This window comes from Stegostoma tigrinum, chromosome 10, assembly GCF_030684315.1.
Source record: "Stegostoma tigrinum isolate sSteTig4 chromosome 10, sSteTig4.hap1, whole genome shotgun sequence".
In the NCBI taxonomy this organism is placed as follows: Eukaryota; Metazoa; Chordata; class Chondrichthyes; order Orectolobiformes; family Stegostomatidae; genus Stegostoma; species Stegostoma tigrinum.
Genome location: NC_081363.1, coordinates 42,441,757 through 42,455,015, shown reverse-complemented (window position 1 = coordinate 42,455,015; position 13,259 = coordinate 42,441,757). Strand labels below are relative to the sequence as shown.

General features: G+C 40.7%; 1 protein-coding gene across 1 annotated transcript in view; it reads left to right on the top strand.

The window, feature by feature from the left end:
• Positions 1 to 13,259, top strand: part of LOC125455547 (kinesin-like protein KIF28P) — a 76,892-nt gene that overhangs the window by 13,917 nt on the left and 49,716 nt on the right. Inside the window, exons 6-7 of the mRNA XM_059649460.1 lie at positions 12,200 to 12,354; positions 12,563 to 12,674. Coding sequence (XP_059505443.1) covers positions 12,200 to 12,354; positions 12,563 to 12,674 — 267 coding nt within the window. The remainder of the gene's footprint in view (positions 1 to 12,199; positions 12,355 to 12,562; positions 12,675 to 13,259) is intronic.

Below are 13,259 nucleotides of genomic sequence, written 5' to 3'. Positions count from 1 at the left end.
CTCCTGCTCAGTGTGCGCTCCGCCTATCCATGAGGTAAGTTTGCCCTCACGGTTCCTCCTGAACTCCCGCCGCTGAAACAACTGAAAAGGCTGCAGTCACATGCGGTAAGACTTTTATAAAGAAAAAGCTTACCTTCCCAAGCTGACCTTGCGCTTCCTCCCGGGTTCCTGCCACTGAAACAACTGAAAAAGAAAAACATTGGCAGCTTTCCAATTCTCTAAAACTTTTACAGAATCAAAGGACTCCTGGAAGATTCCTCCTGGTGCATCCATTGTCCTTGCATCTATTTCCTTTAATATCCTCGGATGCATCCTTACCACTTCTTCACCAGTGATAGTTCTTGTATTTATTTCCTCTCCTCCTGCCTGGTGAATATTTAACATTTTTGGAATACTTTGAATCTTTTCTACTATGAAGACAGATAAAAAGTATTTGACTCCTGTGCCGTTTTCTAGTTCCCCATTATTATTTCCCAAGGCTTATTCTCTAAAGGGCCTATGATCACTTTGGCTTCTCTCTTCCTTTTTATACCGTTTACAAGTTTGCCCTCAAAGTTTATTTTCCTCCTCTTATTTTTTTTGCTCATCTTTTGTCGTATATTAAAATTTTCACAATCACTGTTTACTCCTCGTCTTTGCCACATTGCATGTTTTTTCTTTCAATCTGATATTATCCTTAACTTCCCTGGTTAACAATTCTCCTTTCTAGAATCTTTCTTCCTCAGTGGAATATGTCTTTTCTATGATTCATGAACTATTTTTAAATGTCTGCCATTATCCCTTAACTGTTTTTGCTGCTAGACTCCATTCTTAGCCCATTCTAGCCAGCTCTGTCCTTATTTCTTTGTAATTGCCCTTGTTTAAGCTTAGCATAGTTTATTGTTACCCAAGCCCCTCTGTGTCAAACTGGTGAATTGTAGGTGTCATTAAGTATGATGGGCTACTTAGCAAGCTAAATACCTAATTCTATCTCCTACATTGATAATATTTTAAAGAGTCTCATCTGGTAAAATAATACTTTGAATCAAATTGCTCAGGCAAAATTATGAAATAAGTTGTAGTATTAAGTGGAAGACAGTTATGCTAAATTTGTATTAAACCTTCACTAGATTACACTTTTTATACTGCATGCTGTTATGGTCATCATATAAAAGATGTAGAGAGAGTGGATAGAGTACAAAGCAGATATGCAAGGAGGGTACAAGGAATGTGTGGGCACTCATGTGTGGATTGGACTGACGGGTTGGACCCATTTTGTCTTGAAAACCGAAGCCTGGCAGGTAGCCTAATGGAGTTACTTAACATGATGGAATGCTCTGATAGTGTAGATACAAAATAAATGATACCGTTTGTGGGAATAGCAAAACGCAATGCCATCGATATAAGTTAGTCACCAAGAAGTGTAATAAGAAATTCAGAAGAAGCTTTTTCACAAGAGTAGTGTAAATGTGAAATGCTCTCCCACAAAATGTGGTTGAAGCAAATAATAGAAACGCTTTTAGGGGGATGATGAACAAGCACAATAGGGACAAGGGAGAGAAAGGGGTACGATGATAAATTTCGATGAGAGGAGGCTTGAGTGCAGCATAATCACCACCATGGACTGCTTAGGCCAAATGCCCTGCTTCTGCACTTCATATCCATTGTAATCCTAAGCAAACCTAAACATGAAATTGCAAACAAGAACTACAAATGAAGAACAAGTTGGAATTAAATGCTGAGAAACAAGCAGAATGTTATCAGTGATAATGGGAACTGCAGATGCTGGAGAATCCAAGATAACAAAGTGTGGAGCTGGATGAACACAGCAGGCCAAGCAGCATCTCAGGAGCACAAAAGCTGACGTTTCGGGCCTAGACCCTTCATCAGAGAGGGGGATGGGGAGAGGGAACTGGAATAAATAGGGAGAGACGGGGAGGCGGACCGAAGATGGAGAGAAAAGAAGATAGGTGGAGAGAGTGTAGGTGGGGAGGTAGGGAGGGGAGAGGTCAGTCCAGGGAAGACGGACAGGTCAAGGAGGTGGGATGAGGTTAGTAGGTAGGAGATGGAGGTGCGGCTTGGGGTGGGAGGAAGGGATGGGTGAGAGGAAGAACCGGTTAGGGAGGCAGAGACAGGTCGGACTGGTTTTGGGATGCAGTGGGTGGGGGGGAAGAGCTGGGCTGGTTGTGTGGTGCAGTGGGGGGAGGGGACGAACTGGGCTGGTTTAGGGATGCAGTAGGGGAAGGGGAGATTTTGAAACTGGTGAAGTCCACATTGATACCATATGGCTGCAGGGTTCCCAGGCGGAATATGAGTTGCTGTTCCTGCAACCTTCGGGTGGCATCATTGTGGCACTGCAGGAGGCCCATGATGGACATGTCATCTAGAGAATGGGAGGGGGAGTGGAAATGGTTTGTGACTGGGGGGTGCAGTTGTTTGTTGCGAACTGAGCGGAGGTGTTCTGCAAAGCGGTCCCCAAGCCTCCGCTTGGTTTCCCCAATGTAGAGGAAGCCGCACCGTGTACAGTGGATGCAGTATACCACATTGGCAGATGTGCAGGTGAACCTCTGCTTAATGTGGAATGTCATCTTGGGGCCTGGGATGGGGGTGAGGGAGGAGGTGTGGGGACAAGTGTAGCATTTCCTGCGGATGCAGGGGAAGGTGCCGGGTGTGGTGGGGTTGGAGGGCAGTGTGGAGCGAACAAGGGAGTCACGGAGAGAGTGGTCTCTCCGGAAAGCTGTCAGGGGAGGGGATGGAAAAATGTCTTGGGTGGTGGGGTCGGATTGTAAATGGCGGAAATGTCGGAGGATAATGCGTTGTATCCGGAGGTTGGTAGGGTGGTGTGTGAGAACGAGGGGGATCCTCTTGGGGCGGTTGTGGCGGGGGTGGGGTGTGAGGGATGTGTTGCGGGAAATACGGGAGATGCGGTCAAGGGCGTTCTCGATCATTGTGGGGGGAAAGTTGCGGTCCTTAAAGAACTTGGACATCTGGGATGTGCGGGAGTGGAATGTCTTATCGTGGGAGCAGATGCGGCGGAGGCGGAGGAATTGGCAATAGGGGATGGAATTTTTGCAGGAGGGTGGGTGGGAGGAGGTGTATTCTAGGTAGCTGTGGGAGTCGGTGGGCTTGAAATGGACATCAGTTACAAGCTGGTTGCCTGAGATGGAGACTGAGAGGTCCAGGAAGGTGAGGGATGTGCTGGAGATGGCCACCCCAACCTTCAGTTCACCTGGGCCGCATCATCTTGGAATTCTCCAGCATCTGCAGTTCCCATTATCTCTAAATTATTTGGATGTTGCTTTGTGAATCTATATCTCAACTCCAGAAATGACTTCACAATAGTGTACATTGTACAATAGTTTCCTCATCATGTTTTATTCCTCTGAAAGCAGGAACCTTTCAGTGATATTGGGCTAGATTTAATGGAGCTTACCAGTTGGGGGTGGGGGGGGAATGTGCGGTGAGGAAGTATGGTGTGGGGGAGCAGGAGGGCCCTGTTGCAGGAATCCTGCCTGTCAGCAACTAGATGGCAGTTAAGCCCATTAATGAGGCATTTAAAGTCAATTAGCCCTTTAAGGTCTCTGGAATTTCTTTGTGGCTGAGTGATTGAATGAGACTTGGATGAGGAAGGAATGGGTTGGGGAAACTTATTTCCCAATCAACAAAGTCAGTGTTAGATAATTTAAATAATGCACTGAATAGAGCTGTTAGGGGTGAGGTGAAATGTTGTGAATTAACGTTAAATATAGGAAGTTCGGAACATGGGAATTAGGAGTGGGAATAGGTAATACAGACCTTCGAGCCTGCTCTGCCATTTAACATTACCATGGCTGATCTTATCTTGCTCTCAACTTCCCTTTCCTGCCTATTCCCCAAAGCCCTTTATCCCACTTTTCATCAAAAACATATCTATTTATTTCTTGAATCTGCAGACGGATTCTGCCTCCACTGCATTCTGGGGTAGTGAGTTCCACAGATTCAGAGCCCTCTGAGAGAAGCAATTTCTCTTCATTTCAGTTTGGAAGTTACGTCCTCTCAATATCCACGATTCCTTGTTTGAGACTGTCCCACATGCAGGAGCATCTGTTCAACGTCCACCTTATAGTTCCCCTTTAGCATATTTTACACCTCAATCAGATCTCCTTTCATTCTTATAAACTCCAAAGTATACAAGCCCAAGCTATTCAATTGATCCTCATAAAATAGTCCTTACATCCCAGGAATCAATCTGGTGAATCTTCTCTGAAATGCATCCAGTGCCATCACATCCTTCTTCAAATAAGGAGAACAATACTGGACACAGTATTCCAAATGTAGTCTCACTTTATTACTTTCATAATCAGGTCAGTTAAAAACAAAGAACTGTGTATGCTGAGTATCTAAAACAAAAACAGAAATTGTTGGAGAAACTCAGCAGGTTTGGCAGCATTTTTGGAGAGAAAGCGAAGTTAACATTTTCGGTTCAGTGGCCTTTCTTCAGAAATCAGTAGGTTAGGAAGTTTGAGAGTTCTGAAGAAGGATCACTGGAACCAAAACAATGAGTCTGCTGTCAGACCTGCTGAGTTTCTCCAGCAATTTCTGCTTTTGTTGCACTAGTTAATGATGTTTTAAGGAAATATATTATTTCTCTGGAGGCAGTTCAGAGAAGGTTCACTAGGACGATCCCTTTTATGGAGGGATTGTCTTCTGAGCAAAGTTTAAACAGGCTTGGACTCTACTCACTGGAGTTTAGAAGACTGAGAGGTGAAACATGGCCTAGAAACATGGAGAATTCTTAAGAAAATTGAAAGACTAAATCTTGAGGGATATTTCCCCTCATAGAGTCATAGAGATGAACAGCATAGAAACAGTCCAAAACGTCCATGTTGACCATCCAAAATAAGTCTAGTTCCATTTCCCATCATTTGGCCCATATCCCTCTAAACCCTTCCTATCATATACCTATCCAAGTGCCTTTTAAGCGTTGTAATCGTACCAGCCTCCGCCACTTCCCCTGGCAGCTCATTCCATACATGCACCACTCTCTGTGTGAAAAATTTGTTCCTTAAGTCCCTTTTATACCCTTCTCCTCTCATCTTAAACCTATGCCCTCTAGTTTTGGACTCCTCCTCCCTTGGGAAAAGTCCTTGCCTTTTTACCCTATCCATGCACATCACCTCTATAAGGTCACACCTCAGTCTCCAATGCTCCATGGGAAATAGCCACAGGCTATTCAGCCTCTCGCTATAACTTAAGCCCTCTAATTCTGGCAACATCCTTGTAAGTCTTTTATGAACCCTTTCAAGTTTCACAACATCCTTCCAATAGGAGGGAGACCATTGGGAGAGTCTAGGACCAGAGGGCTTAGTCCCAAAATAAAGGGACACTGATTTAAGACTGCGTTGAGGAGGAATTTCTTCTTTGGGAGGGCAGGGAATCTTTGGAACTTGTTGCCACAAAGAGTTGTGGGGACAGAGTGCTTATGTATGTTTAAGACTGAGATAGGTAGGTCAGTAGGGGAATCAGAATTATGGGGAAGGGGCAGGAAAGTAATTTGCTCCTACAGAGTATCAACATTCCCTTTTCTTGGCATGAATGCCACTTCGAGTCAAAAACCTGCTACGACAAGCCTTCAGTTCTCAAACATCAAGGCCGCATTTCTTGAAGGAGCAATAACAGAGAAAAATAAAGACGAAGAGAAACAAGAGGAAAAATAAAAGGAGAGAGATGCAAAACCAGTAAAGTAGATCATTCTGAGACAAGAGCTCTGAAAATTGTGCTTGTTATCAGCAAGGAGGGCCTTCACAGGATTTAATCAGCTGGCCTTTCCATGGATGATCAGAAAAGATCCAGAAGTGATCTGGAAAGTTCACCCAAGATCAGCTGAAGGTTGAATTAACTTCAGGATTTACAAGCTCCAACTCATGTCACACAGACAGCTGCCTGCGGAGTCTATTGATGAGTATGTCACAGGATGCCTCAGCTAAAAACATAAGTACAATATTTCTGAAGAGGTATTATCAGCAAAGATCATTGAGTTATTCACTGCTTCCATACCAATTAAGATCTTTAGAAAAGATCATTTGGGAAGAAAATAGGTGATACCATTGACTCATTGCTTGAGGATGTACAGAAAAATAAACCCATGTTGCTAAATCAACAGCAATTATATGATTTTGATGTCACCAACAATATTGTTAGAGCCAGCAAGGTGCATCAAACCGACTAAATCTGTAACCAATTTGGTTTATCACACCTAACCAAAATTGGTCCAAATTTTCTTGATATTTGTGAAACTTGTGGCACTGAAGACTGTGGGTACATGTGGAAAATTTGGTTCCAACGGTCAAGCCAGATACTGGATCACAACCCTGGTGACCAATAAGGTGACATAATACCCAATACTGGCATGAAGCAAAGTATTAAGAAGTTGCACAAAAGTAAACAGATTAGTGAAGTTCTGAGTCAATCAAATGAGAGGAAAATTTCAGAAGATTCCTGATGTTTTCCATGTTGTTAAACTCAAGAACTATGTCAATGATACAAAGTGATCAATTCATCAATACCATATGTCCTGAAAAGACAGAAAAGTACTTACTAAGGACAAAAATCAACTCAGGAGCTCGTGAAAACATATCATCACTGTGCATTCTGAAAGGTATCTACCTCAGCAAGTGGAAATCTGTGGTACACTCTAGAATGATTCAGTGTAGAATTGAAAAACAACTCCATTCATTAACAGATTCACACTGCAGAGCCAATGCTTATGCTCATCTTGGTTTCTAAAATCCTTTTCCTTGTAGATATCATCAATTCAGCAGCAGGACTATCAATGTGCACAGATCTCAATGTAATCACAATTCATCAGATTCAATCCACACTTACTGAGGCAGAACCAATCACATCTGAACCAATCCAAGTAATCTTAAAAGGATGTGATAATGGGAACAGCAGATGCTGGAGAATCCAAGATAATAAAATGTGAGGCTGGATGAACACAGCAGACCCAGCAGCATCTCAGGAGCACAAAAACTGATGTTTTGGGCCTAGACCCTTCATCAGAGAGGGGGATGGGGTGAGGGTTCTGTTCGTCCCCTCCCCCCACTGCACCACACAACCAGCCCAGCTCTCCCCCCCCCCACCCACTGCATCCCAAAACCAGTCCAACCTGTGTCTGCCTCCCTAATCTGTTCCTCTCACCCAACCCTTCCTCCCACCCCAAGCCGCACCTCCATCTCCTACCTACTAACCTCATCCCACCTCCTTGACCTGTCCGTCTTCCCTGGACTGACCTATCCCCTCCCTACCTCCTCAGCTATACTCTCCTCTCCACCAATCTTCTTTTCTCTCCATCTTCGGTCCGCCTCCCCCCTCCCCCTATTTATTCCAGAACCCTCACCCCATCCCCCTCTCTGATGAAGGGTCTAGGCCCGAAATGTCAGCTTATGTGCTCCTGAGATGCTGCTGGGCCTGCTGTGTTCATCCAGCTTCACATTTTATAATCTTAAAAGGATATGACTTCAGAGTGAGATTTACTCCAGATACCAAGATGCTTGCATTTGACTCACTGAACAGATTGCCAGCCCACATAAAGACTAAGATATTCCTCTTGATCTACAAACTGATGCGATTGACTAACAGGTTCTCAAGGTTGATCTGTAACACTTTGGCCAGAGCGAGCCTGAACAGTTACAAACAACAGCTGCTGAAAATGAGCAACCACAGAAATGTATCGAGGAATGGCCAGATAGGATTGAAGAACCTGCAAAGATTTATTTATTTTTGCTATTCAAGGGTAAAAAAGTCTTAATATTAAAAGCATTATACCAAGATAACATTCCATATAACACAAAGGAATCATGTACTGACCAGGGATAAATCAGGATATTCAAAGACTCATGAATGCATGTGAGATTTATATTAAGCCCAGCAGAGAAGGGAATCTCAATATCCACATAATTCACTCTTTGGACAAAAATTGTAGCAGGACAATTCACAGTGCACGGATTGATTACATCCTTGTGATGCGTGCTCAATGGTTTAGCAACATAAAGAGACAGAGTGTTCTTTTTGGTTTATTCAGCATGCTAGATCAGATAATATCTGACATCAGACTGCAGAACACTGTCAAACTGTTTCAACATTTGCTATGTGGGGAGCAACCCGTAATTGCGTTGTTACCCAGATATCTCTGCTCACATATTCTAGCAGAATATATGATGCATATGATCAAATTAATAATTATTAAGCATTAAACAATGAAGAAGGTACTCGCATTGCATTACTACATTTCCATGCTACACCAATGGAGAAGGGATAACTACCCAGGACATTATTTTTCAAGTCCAGAGGAGAATGAAAGAGATGCTCAATGTGCCAGCAAATAGCGAGCTATCCAGGCTGCAAACTGAGCCGACAATATCAGTTAGAAGCACAAATACAAATTTGTAGATACCAGCAAAAGTTTCAGAATATGCAACTAGCCCAAATGATGCAAAACCATAACTGATCATGGCAATAGACTGCAAATTATCAGAAGTCAGCTTAAACTAAACTGCCATGAGCAACAGGAAGAGAAGCAAATTGTACAATAAGCGAGCAATAGCGAGCATTGTGTTTCTCTCCACTCAATCAGGGTGTATTACTAAACCTCCAAAGCATTACATTGAAATTTAAAACATTGGTCATGTAAACTCTATTTTATCTGTTTGTACAATCATCAAATTAACAGCATACACAATTACATACATCTGTTTAGGCTAAGTTTTGATCTTTTGGGAAAAAAAGGGATGCTGTGATATATCTCATGGTCAATGTGTCAGTATTCCTTTAAGAGACATGCTCATGATATTATTACTGTATCATGGCATGTGATCTGAGGCATAACGGTTTCAGACTTCATTTTATTTCAAGATCACTTCCAACGAACCACGCTACTAGGTGCATGTTTCTCAATTGGAATCTAATATTTCTGTACAATATAATCTAATATTTATGAATAATAGTATTATGAACAATTAAATATATACAAGGAACAGCATAAGTATTGCTGCATCAGCTAAGGTATCCTTTGGAAACAAACTCATGTCAACAAAAAGTCAGCTTTGAGGGGAAAAAAAACCTTTGGAACTCAGGAAATAATTGGAAGCTTGCATCTGATAGCCTTTACTAACAGTTTTGTGAGTGTCTAATAACTAAAAAATTGAATGTGCAAATGTACAGATCTTGATGGCAAAGACACTGCAAGTCTTAGCAACTTACTGTGCAAAATCTGTCAGAAATCTAAAAACCAGCAGCTATGTTCAAGGCAAATACTATATCCTGAGATGTAGATAGAGAACCAGAATTCTTTGCAAGTTATGCATTCTTAATACGATTGACAATATGTATAAATCAGTATTGAATTTTCTATTATATTCAATCTCCAGGGTAAGTGTATGTGGAACTGTAATTTCAGAACAGTCAATTTCTATTAATTCAGTAATGCATATCACACAATAATTTATCAGAGCTAGTAGGGATTGTGCAATTAAATATGGTAGGTACTTTTTTTTATTGCATAATGGATCGTATAAGCCTCATTATAGGAAAAATATATTCAAAACTGTGAATGGTTCCAAACTGTGTATGATCCTTAAACTCCTGACTGTTCCAAATGATAATATCCCTGAACTTTCTCACCACAAATTTTCAGTACAATTATGAAGTGCTGAAGTGCACAGCAATCATTTGGCTACTTATGAGGAATAACTTTACTACTGTGAGGTTAACTCTTCATCACCTAATGCCTGCCTTGCTTTGAGGTTTGAGCCCAATAATTTGACTGTTATCTCCTCAGGAACTCCATTACTTTATGTTGAAAGCCATCCCCTCACTTCTCCAGTGACAGCCTGAGGCCACTTGAAAACCTATCGCCTCTCCATCATGGTGATCAGATTCTATTCTATCAATTGGCCATGAAAATCAACTAGATCTCATTGTTGGCAATGTCACTCTTGAATAGGCCAAAACCAAAAATCTGAGTTCTGGCCAAAAAGTGAACATAGAGCCATGTTACCTTCTCTGTCAAATTTTCTAGAACAAAGATTATTTTAGGAACCTATAATTGTTGTTCATAATGTCACTGATGTTAACTACTAACCCTTAGTAACCAACAGTCTCAGAGCAGGAACCCAAATATCAAAGGTCAGATGTTAAGCCCAGCACGAGGATATTCTGATCATGAGGAGTTGAGGGGATCATGAATGGGTTGAGGAGAGTGAGAGGAAGTTTCCATACCTTATGTTTTATCTGGATGAGGGAAAGTTATTGCTGAATAACCACAAAGCAATCTAGCTTTAATAATGGAATCCTGTTCTTGATTACATGAAAAAACGTGCATGGTAGCCATCTTCTTTTTCAAAATAAGGTATCAAACAAAGCTATTTCACATACAACACCAACTAAGCACTTTCCACTGAGAAACTTGGTTTCAAAGTTTATGTCAATTAAACCCAATGATGGGTGTTGTGTAGGCTGCAAAAAGTTTATTTTCACTCTCTATGTATCGCTTGTAATTAGGTTCCTTTCCTTTCAAAACTGAGAACACATTAAATGCTTTGGTTTCATTGCATAATTTGTTTGTAATGTCCTATATTGTGGGCGAGTAGGTTGACTAATGCATTCTACTTGTGCTGAGAATTGTCACAAGATAATCTAATTGGAGCATAGTCACTGAAAACAGAACCCAGGGTTGACATTGTATTACCATGAAACAGGAAACAGGAAATTGGATTAAAGGAGAGCTGTAAAAAAGAGCAGTTCAGGTGACAATATTAAGAAAATAGTAGCAGGGTATTTAATAAATCATAATTCAAGCAAGCTGAGCCAATGTGGTTTTATGAAAAGGAAATTCTAGATTACAACTTACTCTTTTTTGAGGAGGAGATAAATAGGGTGCATAAAGAAGCACAGTAGATGTAAGATTGGGTTATTGAGGAGGTGGTGGGATGTTTGAGTGTGGCAAGTCAGCAGACCTGTCTCCTTGATAAAGTTCTGCCATATTTTTGTTCCCAGGACATAGGAGAGGGATAGAAACAGGTCCTCAACCTCCAGAAGGACACAAAGGATGGTAACTGATCCAGGCAAACGTCAAACTGTTTTTATCTCTCTTTGGCGCTTCTGTTAGCTGTAACATCGACCCAGTTGTAACAATGAATATCAAGCTGTCAAACCTTCCATGACTCTCTATATCTCATGGTCTCCCAGGCATTCTCCATACTCATTCCTCCAATATCTCATACATACGTACATATATTTGAATTATGAGTGATAACATGATGAAGATTAATATTTTTAAACAGGTTTTGTTTAATAGTAAATATCTTATTTCAGATGTTTTCCTGTTATGCAGATGAGACATGTGACATCATACAAAAGTTAACACTTTGGATATAATTGGAAGTTGATAGAAGGCTTTAGAGCGACCTTAGAGCTTTATGTTGGGCACCTAACTACCGGAACTGCTTCAAAACTGAATTGCTTCAATACCAAGAATTGGTCCCAATGTGTGGTATAAACAACAAAACTACCTGGTTCTTTAACAGTTAATTCCAGTGATTTATACATCTGTGTTGGTTGTCCATTAGGTTAGTCGTATTAGGTGTCCATAGATGAGATGCTGATGTCCTTTGCCACAAAAGAAAGTGAATTATCACTATTGACTCCATTATTTATATCCAGCAGTATTGATTGTCAACTGCAAGGATATTTCCTGTTCATAATTTATTCTATATCCATGTTAAATTACAATCATGTCAGTCAATCCTGGGGTATTATTGAATAGCAGTATATTTTTCAGGACCAGTGAATAATTCTGCCACAGGGTATTTAAAACAGCTCTGATTTGCTGCTCTATCTAATTCTTTCAAGTCCTTTAGAATTCTACAAAATAACACACGAAAGGAATTAACCAGAAATTTAATTTTTACCTCCTCACTTGTTGAATGGTTGCTTAAATATTTGTATAAATATTTTCCAGAAAACTGAGCCAAATATGCTCTACTTTTAACCTGACAATGATTGTTGCAATAAGGTTCCCACTACCACACACCAGGCATGTACTTACATGTTACTTAAAACATTTTTGATCAGTATTTTTATGTCCACAATTCATAGTGCATCTGTCGTATTCTACTCCACTTGACAGTTACCTTGACATAGCTTGATGAAGAGATAAATAACTGTTCAGTATTCATAACAGGTGTTTGCGAACCAATTCGTGACAAAACATTCGGAGATTAACTTGGTGGATTTGGCTGGCAGTGAAAGGCAACGAAGTGCAGGAGCTGCTCTTGACAGGTTCAATGAAGCACGGGCAATCAATCTCAGTCTAACAACTCTTGGAAATGTTATTAGGTGAGCTTAACCCAATCTGACCTTTCTTCAAAAAATAAATGAAACCAATATTGCTTTTGGAGTTCAGCTCACAGTTTTAATATTTATGCCTAACATCTGCACTGGCATTTTTTTTTACTAAACAAAATCAGTGTGACCAAGTCTTGATGGCTTTATGTACCTGTTGTTAAAGTGAGAAACTGCTTACTGTTCATTAAATATTGTGCAGTTCTCTCTCGAACAAGGCTGTGGGCAAGAGAGTTCAGTACATTCCTTATCGTAATTCAGTGCTTACCAGGTTGCTTAGCACTGCACTAGGAGGGAATAGCAAGACAATTATGGTGAGTTTTGATGACTTCATTGAAGTGTTTATTTATTTTTTCTCAGTTCAAGAATGTTGAAATAAATTTAAAATCTTCTACCTGAAATTTTCCAAATTACACCTAAATAGACTCGGTAATTTTATTAAGAGGTTGGTACACTCATACGTGCAACTGCAAAGTAGCTCAGTGATTAATACATTTTGGAACATCTGACCTGTGCTGTTTATATATCAGAGGGAAATTAATTCATTTTACTGTTATATAGTAAATGTCATCTCGTAAGATATCTGTTCATTCATCAGTGTATCACATTCACAATCTATTGTTGTGCTTTATGCCCATATTGCTGTACATTCAGAATCTGAAGTGAGTAGTACTATATTAGCTAGTTTATTTAGCTCATGAACAAGCTCATAACAGATCCCATTCACTTAGAGAAGTAAGACCTATTTGTGACTATATCATGATTGGAATGACACAGAATTCAACAGGGTTAATCTGGATGTGAGTTTGCTCATTGAGCTGGAAGGTTAGTTTTCAGACGTTTCGTCACCATTCTAGGTAACATCATCAGTGAGCCTCTGATGAAGCGCTGGTGTTATG